At 37.1% G+C, this 9,406-nt stretch overlaps 1 protein-coding gene across 1 annotated transcript; it reads left to right on the plus strand.

The window, feature by feature from the left end:
• Positions 1 to 4,793: 4,793 nt before the first annotated feature.
• On the plus strand, positions 4,794 to 6,826 carry LOC109220393 (transcription factor MYB34-like). The gene is made up of 2 exons (XM_019384865.1): positions 4,794 to 5,101; positions 5,932 to 6,826. Exons 1-2 carry the CDS (start codon positions 4,833 to 4,835, stop codon positions 6,683 to 6,685), a joined length of 1,023 nt encoding a protein of 340 aa, XP_019240410.1. The 5' UTR covers positions 4,794 to 4,832; the 3' UTR covers positions 6,686 to 6,826.
• Positions 6,827 to 9,406: the final 2,580 nt, after the last annotated feature.

The following is a 9,406-nucleotide window of genomic DNA, read 5'->3' on the forward strand; positions in this document are numbered from 1 at the left end:
TGTATGCAAATTCTTCTTAAAGAAAAAAGTCTAACGACATGAGTAATATTTAATTTTGACTAATGTTTAAAATTATCCTCAAGTTGAAACTCCGTTAGAGGTCAAGAGAAAAAATGAAATTTTTTCCTAACGACGTGAGTAATATTAAACAAAATGTTTAACGGATGATAACGTTACTCAGTTTTGGATAATACAACAACAACAACAACAACAACAACAACAACAACAAATCTAGTTTGACTTAAAAGGTGGGGTCTGGGGAGGGTAGTCTGTACGCAGACCTTACCCTTACCTAATGCAGGTAGAGAGGCCGGTTTTGGATAATACTAAGACAAATTTGTTGCTTTTCCTATAAGTAATTAATAAATCCTTTTGTTATATTTAGATGTTGAAGTGAACGCACTCTCATGTTTATACCAAATCATATATAATCTACTATAGTTAAGTAATTTTTTTTTGTGGAAATTATATTATATTTTATTTCATCACAAAATCAGTTACACCCATCTCACATCCGGAAATCTGCAGTTTGGACATAAGGTCCCAAACTTGCTGCATACCATCTCTATTCAGCCTTGTCTACAAGCTCTATTTCCTAAGGATAAAACTTCAAATCTTTCATATATCTATCCAATCTACTAACTCTGCGAGCTCTAACATGAATTTCTCTTATCAGTTGTTTGACCACTTGATCTGCAGATCTGCTGCTTTCCTTGAAAGTTCTTGCATTCCTTTCCTGCCATAAGTGATACACTCCACCAGCTAATGTCATTCTGTATACCTCCTGTTGGGCAGTCTTCCCAGTAGCATTTTCTATGGCCCATTGCACTTCATGCTTCCAGTTCCACACTTCTCTTCTTATGCTTTGTCAAGCTAGGAGCTTTGACCACACCTGTTTAGCATATATGCACTCAAATAGTAAATGGTCGATACTTCATTCTCTTGTTTACATAGCACACATTCCATATCATCTAGATTAGACAAGCATGCTATCCTCTCCTTAGTTTGCAGTCTTCTGTGAAGAGCCAAGAATAAGATGAATGTCCATTTAGGCTGTCCATTATTATTGCAGGCCAGTCTTCTCCAAAGCACTTTCTGAAATTCCCCATGATAGGCTCCATATATGTCCTTTATTGAGTATTTGGTCATAGCAGCTACATCTGTTTCATGGAGACCTATTTTTTCAAACATGCTTTTTGCTTTAATAATCTTCTGTACCACCCATGAGGCTTGAGTAGTCTTAGTCTCCTATACTTCCCCTGCCTTGGTATAGTAAGAGTGGATCCACTTTACCCATAAACAATCTTTCTTCCTGCATATGTTCCATAGGAGTTATAGTAAGAGTGGATCCACTTTACCCATAAACAATCTCTTCCTGCATATGTTCCATAGGAGTTTGCCAATAGCAGCCCTGTTCCATGCATAGATGTCTTATATATTTAGACCCCCAGCTGCTTTAGGGGAAGACATAAACTATCCCAAGCAATCAATGCTTTCTTGCTAAGATCACTACCTACAGTCCACAAAAAGCTTCTACAAGTAGCTTCTATCATCTGAGCAACCTTTTTTGGCAGCACAAACACTTGTGACCAGTAGACTTGAATAGAGTACAATACAGATTCACAAGTTGGATTCTTCCAGCATATGATAAGTATCTAGTGGTCCATGATTTTATTCTAGCAAGCATCTTGTCTATTAGAGGTTTGCATTGAATAATAGACAGCCTTTTTGTACTCAAGAGAATTCCTAAGTACCTAAAAGGTAGATCCCCCTTGCCAAATTGGGTAGCCTGTAGAATTAACTGTTGGATATCCTGAGGGACACCACCAAAGTACACTGAGCTTTTCTCAGTATTGGCACTCAATCCAGACACTTGTGAGAATTTTTGGAAGCACTGGATCAACATGGTGATAGACTCTAGTTCTCCTTTGCAGAATAATAAGAGATCATCTGCAAATCCAAGCTGAATAATCTGCATCTTTTTGCATCTTGGATGAAATTTGAACCTTTTGTCCTCACAGACACCCTTCAAACTTCTACTAAAGTATTCCACGGCAAGCAAAAATAGGAAGGGGGAGAGAGGGTCTCCTTGCCTTAGACCTTTCTTAGCTGGAAATGGTGGTAGTGGCTCTCCATTGAGTAGAATTGAATAGGATACAGTTGAAATGCAGCACATAATCCATCTGATAAACTTTGCTGGGAAAGGAGGCATTGTAGGATTTGTTCAACATATGGCCATTCTATTGAGTCATATGCTTTTCTCATATCTATTTTTAGCATACATCTAGGAGTGATACCTTTCCTTCCATAGCCCTTCACCAATTCATGGCTCAGAATGATATTGTCTGTGATTAATCTTCTTGGAACAAAGGCTGATTGACTTTTGTCCACAAGACTGTCCATCGTCCCCCGCATCCTAGTAGTAAGGATTTTGGAAATCAGCTTATATAGCATAGTGCAACATGCTATTGGTCTGGATTCTGATATTTTTGTAGGGTTCTTGATCTTTGGGATTAGTGTAATTGTTGTACAGTTTATAGCTTTGTATATATCTCCATCAATGAAGAACTGGAGGACAACTTCAGTAACCTTGTTTCCAATCACACTCCAAGCTTTCTTGAAAAAGAGCGCATTGAATCCATCACATCCTGGAGATTTATGATCATCAATACTCATAAGGGCTTGAAATGCTCTTCCTGAGTAACCTGTGGCACTAGCTGCAATTGTTGATGTCTATTAAGCACTTTTCCACGTCTCATTACCTCAGGGTCTATTGCTGGAAGCTGGTTAGCAGCACTCCCTAGTAGTGTTTTGTAGAAACTAGTTACTTCTACAGCAATGTCTTCTGGTTGGTGAATAATGTTTCCTTTAGAATCACTAAGGCTTGTAATCCTGTTCTGAGTCTGTTTGCTCCTTAAACTGGCAAAGAAATAAGCATTGTTCTCATCACCCAGCTCTAACAATTTATTCCTAGATTTCTGCTTTAGGATACTTTCCTCCACTAGGTTCCATCTCTCTAGTTTCATCTTCACTTCTTTCTCTTCTTCAAACAGTAGATTTGGTTGAGTGTGATGGCCCCTTTGTGTTTGTATATCTTGCAGCTTTTGCCTATAGAACTCCATCTTCTCCCCTATATTCCTGAATTCTGTATGATTCAGTTGTTTCAATTCTTTCTTCTGCATGTCATCGATCTTCTTCGTTTGCTCAATTATTGATTCCTTACTCGTATTTGTGATCTGGATCACTCTCTTTGGTCCCCCTACCCATGCCGGCAGAGGCGCACGTTAGTTCACCGTCAATGCGCGTCCGTCGTCGCTGTTTTTAGAGAGAGAAAGTAGAGAGAAGTCAGAGCTTTTTCAAGCTCTTAGAATAAAAGGGTAATATCATTATTTAGTTAAGTAATTTAATAAGGTAAAAATATATCTTAATTTATCATAGTTAAGTGGTAAAAAATATATTTGCAAAACACATCATACATTTAGAGCAGTTAAAGAGAAAGAAGAAGGCTAGGTGGTATCAGACCAAAATGATGACAAAGTCGATGATGTTTTCTGAAAGCAGCCAAACTAATCATTTGACAACGAATTATTAGTGCTGGATAAATTGCATGTTTCTTCTGTACAAGGCAAAAAGGATTTGAATTGTTAATTTAATTTGCTGTGTCTTTATTTTGTACGTATACTTTTAATCTGCTGCACCTCGACCTTAAACTTTCTAAAGGAGGTTAAATTGACAAAGATGATTAGGCTTCACGTTTCTTAGTGCAATTAACGTATATAGTTGCAGTTTATCATACTTAAAATAGTTTAACTTTTATATACTAACAACATAATTAATTATTTTGTATTATCAAGTTATTTAAAAGATAACTGTATCTCTTTTTTGTGTGAATTTCACATAAAATCAAGCTACTCGAGATGGTTATAAATTTTTTGTTGACTATGCAAATAAGCTAAAACACTTCAATAGCAAATTCACTCTAATATCTTCATATTCCTAATACTTTGTTTTATAAGAAAAAAAGTTATATACGTTTTGTACTCCATGATATTCTAGAACTTTTCCAACTCAATGACCAACAATTAGACCATAAAAAAAGGAAATACTGTTTAATTTTTTATTGAATTAAGGATTTAACTAGTTTTATTTGAGTGAAAGTGGTCACAAGCCACTCAGTATACAAAATTTGTAATAGCTGATCTTGGTAGTTTGTAATATATATACATTACTATACATAAACCTGGAACTGTCAGTGTGATCTATAGGTCATATGTTCAAGCCTTAGACGAACTGTCAGTGTGATCTCTCTCTATATATATCACCTACATTACTATACATAAACCTGGAACTGTCAGTGTGATCTATAGGTCACATGTTCGAACAGTAGACGAAGCAGCCACTAATGCTCGCATTAAGGTATTAGGCTATCTACATCACACCCTTTGGCTGCGGCTTTTTCCCGGATCATGCGTGAATGTGAGATATGCTTTATGCATCGGTCTGCCCTTTTTATAAACTTGATATTACCTACTTCTTATTTTATTTCATATTAAATATTCATGAACACTATAATCCACCCTTCTGCTGAAAAATGTCAAAAAGGTCTCTAGATGACTTCTTTTCCATTACTTGTCGTGTTGCTTGAAGCTCTCTCTTTGGATAATAATATCAAGAAATACTTTGACCATAATTTGGAACATAATTATATTATATATTTTCCATGCAGTTATAAAAGCCATCACTATACTTAGCTTGCTTGATATATATCTCAAAAACTTCTCCTAATATATCTTTCAATTTTTTCCTACTTTTTTCTTCATTAAATATTAAAAATGGGAAGATATCCTTGTTGCAAATTAGATGATAATGATTTGAAGAAAGGGCCATGGACAGAAGATGAAGATGAGAAATTGATTGATTATATAAAGAAAAATGGTCACACAAATTGGCAATTAATTCCAAGAAAAGCAGGTTTGAAGAGATGTGGAAAGAGTTGCAGATTAAGGTGGAATAATTATCTTAGGCCTGATATTAAAAGAGGAGGATTTTCACATGAAGAAGAAGAAATTATCATTAATCTCCATTCTGTTCTTGGAAATAAGTAAGTGTTACAATATTCTTCTTATTTCTATCTGAAATCCAATTCAAAAAAGAAAAATAATCTCACTTATTATGAATAGTTACGTGTAGATTATAATTATCTTTTAAATGATATGATGGTGTATAAAAATATACTCGATAATATTAAATTTTTTCAACAAAGTGATATTTTTATTAAATTTATTTAATTTTTGAAGGGCTAATCCATCTCCCATACCTGTAGTGTACTAGTATAGTCTATAGTGGTAAAATCAAAAATTTTTTAAAGGGTGTTCAAGGTTTAATAAATATATTTATAGAAAGTTATTTTAACTATATATATTATAATTTTTTATATACTCAGTATAATTTTCCGATGAAGGGTGTTCAGTTGATAGTATAGTATTCTTATTCTTAAAGTTTTGTTACTACCTGTTGTTTCTTTTGCTTAGGCTATCTTATTTTTTTTTTTTGATGTGGCTACTGCATCTCTCTCCCATGGCTTCTTCACTATCGTACCATCGTATCTCTTTTTCAAAATTGTTGTGATTTTGCTTTCTTTGAGCCAAGGGTTTATCAGAAACAATAGAGATAAGGTTTTGCGTACATACTACCCTACCCATACCCCACTTATAGGATTATATTGGATATGTTGTTGCTGTAAGGGCAAATCCCTCGAATATTTCTTATTTTGGAAAAAATTATGGATTTTTCATGTTATTACTACTTATTATGAACAATTACCCGTACATTATAGTTATCTTTTAGATGGTATGATGATGTAATCGAAATTTACACCATCATTATGTAGCATTAAACTCTAATTTCTAAATTTGTGGCTATTTTTTGTAGGTGGTCAAGAATTGCAGCTCATCTTCCAGGAAGAACTGATAATGAAATCAAGAATTTCTATAACACACATTTAAAGAAAAAGCTTCTCAAATTAGGAATTGACCCCCAAACACACAAACCAATATCTGATCTTAATTCCCTTCTAAAATTTTCTAATCAATTTACCTCTAACTCCAACCATTTTGTTTCTTTAGCATCTACCCTTAGATTACAAACACATTTTACTTTACTAGCCAAAATCCAACAACTCATAAATTCAAACTTATTTTCATCAATTCAAGGCAATATTTTAAGCAATTCAAATCCTCTATTATTTGAGAGCCTTAAATATGAGAGTGGTCAACCCCAATTCTTGGATTCCTCTCTAGCAAATTTCACTACAACAATTCCTTGTTTGGATAATACTAATTCATTCTCCAATGATTATTCTTCTATTTTAAATTTCTTAGAAGTCCCGTCACGGACATCTAACAAAATTGAAACGATACAAAGAAGATTAACACAGTCGTTCCTGTGCAATGACGACAGGCAAAATTTGAGAAATGGTTCAAATTACTCAGAATTATGTCAAGCTAATGAATTGAATTCAAATGAAAATCAAATTGAAGGACTTGCAAGAGCTTCTACTCAAGGAAATTGCAACTTAAATCAAAATTTTATTCCCACATTTTCTGAATTAGATGATATTGCTGCATGGGAAATACCTCAGGATGATGAAGAAATCAATACCTTTTGGAATACTATTTTCCAATGATTTTCTTTTCATATCTTTTTCATGTACAATGTTGTTAAAACTTTTTTCCTTTTTCATTTGTGTGGAGAGTATTATTTTGATCTGTAATTGTTGGAAATATGTCCATCAATATTATGTTGGAGGTTTTTTTTTTGGTTGCTATTTTCATCTCATTTTCTTTATATATTTGTAAAAATAAAGTTGAACTAATATCCATTGACGGTATAAATAATTTTTACGACTTTCATGTTACCTTACCTATTGTAACAAGTAGCTTGCCTTATTTCAGATCCCGCTTTGTATGGAGGGTTACATGCAGATATATTTTGGATTACCTGATAGTGTAAATTTCTTAAGATCGATGTATACAAGTTAAACTCTTTTTATTCCTTATTCATGTAATTGACTATCAGTCTACTTTATTTATTCCTTACCCGAACGGTCGTTTTGAGCTTTTACACTTTGTTCGCCAGTTTACGGGCATGACTTGCCCTGTGTGATGTACTATGACTTATGGAAATCGTTGGTTTTGATTTCAGGGTAATCGGAATGAATTTGGAAGAAACAGTTCTCAGTCGAAGCTTGAAATTTGAAAGGTTTGACCAAGATTTGACTTGTTTGTCTATGATCTCGGATCGGAATTTTTATGATTTGGTTAGCTCCGTTGGGTGATGTGGACTTAAGAGCGTGATCGGAATGCATTTTGAAAGTCCGTGGAAGGTTTGGGCTTGAATTGGCGAAATTGAGGTTTTGGCATTTTCCGGTTGATAGGTGAGATTTACATATAGGGGTCGGAATGTATTTCCGGAAGTTGCAGTAGTTCCGTTGTGTCATTTGGGATGTGTGTGCAAAATTTCAGGTCATTCGGACGTGGTTTCTTTGAGTTTTTGATCGAAAGAGTAATTTAGAAGGTTTTGGAATTCTTAGGCTTGAATCCGATGCGAATTTAGTGTTTCGATGTTGTTTTGAGCGTGCCGAAGGTGGGAACAAGTTTGAATGATGTTATGGGATATGTTAGCATGTTTGGTTGAGGTCCCGAGGGCCTCGGGTGAGTTTCGGGTGGTCAATCGGACCATTTCATGAAGTTTGGAGTTGCAGATTTGCAGGTTCAGTGTTGCAGAGAAAATGGCCTTCGCATTCGCGAAGGGTTAGCTGGTGAAGGCTGGAATTTAGCCTTCGCGTTCGCGAGGTAGGCACCACGTTCGCGAAGGGCTGTGTGATTGGTCATCGCGTTCACGAGAAAAGGTTACGCGATCGCGAAGGTTAGTCTGTGGAAGCATCGCGTTCGCGAGTGGCAAGACGCGATCGCGAAGAAGGAATTTTGGTCAGCGGATTTTTGTGCTTCGCGAATGCGAGGCTTTAACCGCGTTCGCGAAGAAGGATTTTTATGCCTGGGCAGAATGATTTAAAAGGGCTATTTCGCGATTTTGAGGCTAAGAACCTCCATTGTTGGGAGATTTTGAAGCTTGGGAGAGCTAATTGAAGAGGGAATTCAAGAGGGTTTCTTGGAGGTAAGATTTTTGAACTCAATACTCGATTCTTGTGTGAATTCCACCTAATTAATCATGGAATTAAGCCTAAAATTGAGAAAATTAGGGCTTGAATTTGGAGAGTCTAAAATTGGGATTTGAGGGGCCATTTGAGGTTCGATTTTGATGTTCTTGATATGTATAGACTCGTGAGAGGATGAGGATTCCATTGATGTTAATTTTGTCGGATTCCGAGACGTGAGCCCGGGGGGGGGGGGGGTTTGAGCAATTTCGGATTTTTGATGTAAATTGGATATTTTCGAGTGGGCTTCGTTCCCTTTGCATATTTTAATGATTTTGTACTGATTGTGGCTAGATTTGGAGCATCCGGAGGCCAATTCGAAGGGAAAAGGCATCGCGAGCTAGAGATTTGACCGGTTCGAGGTGAGTAATGGTTGTAAATGATCCCTTAGACTCTACTAAGCTTGTCTGTGAACTGTGAGACCCATGTAACCTAGAGCTCTGATCCGCCTAGTGGGCCTTATGGAGAGTGTCACCCGGGCAGGCTTGCTTCCTGTAGCACCAGCCATCTCTCAGGCTGGAGGAGGAGCCCAGACTCCTACTACTCGCACTCCGGAACAGGTAGCTCCCCAGTTCCAGACTCCAGCAGTTCAGCCAGTTGGACCAGCTCAGCCGGGTGCGGTAGCCTAGGCCGGTGATGGAGCAGCTATGTCTGCCGATGCCTTGTGGAGATTGGACATGTTCACCAAGCTCTTCACTACTACTTTCAGCGGTGCATCTACTGAGGATCCCCAGGATTATCTAGACAGCTGTCACGAGGTTCTTAGGAACATGGGGATAGTCGAGACCAACGGGGTCGATTTTGCCACATTTCGCTTGTCTGGATCCGCAAAGACTTGGTGAAGAGATTATTGCTTGGCTAGACCAGCCGGATCGCCATCCTTGATCTAGGAGCAGTTCACGCAGCTATTTCTGGAGAAGTTTCTCCCTATTACACAGCGAGAGGCCTATCAGAGGCAGTTTGAGCGCCTACAGGGTTCCATGACTGTCACCTAGTATGAGACCAGATTCATCGATTTGGCTCGTCATGCTCTTATCATACTCCTACCGAGAGAGAGAGAGAGAGAGGGTGAAGAGGTTTATTGATAGTCTTATTCAGCCGATTCGTCTTCAGATGGCTAGGGAGACTGGGAGTGAGATATCTTTCCAGGAGGCGGCCAATGTGGCCCGGAGAGTTGAGATGGTTCTATCA

The sequence above is a fragment of the Nicotiana attenuata genome, unplaced genomic scaffold (genome assembly GCF_001879085.1).
Source record: "Nicotiana attenuata strain UT unplaced genomic scaffold, NIATTr2, whole genome shotgun sequence".
Taxonomy (NCBI): Eukaryota; Viridiplantae; Streptophyta; class Magnoliopsida; order Solanales; family Solanaceae; genus Nicotiana; species Nicotiana attenuata.

Bases quoted from the DNA above. Each gene is read 5' to 3' on its own strand.
- LOC109220393 (XM_019384865.1), top strand. From the start codon at position 4,833: ATGGGAAGATATCCTTGTTGCAAATTAGATGATAATGATTTGAAGAAA. The intron at 5,102-5,931 runs GTAAGTGTTACA...TATTTTTTGTAG, and splicing joins CATTCTGTTCTTGGAAATAA to GTGGTCAAGAATTGCAGCTC.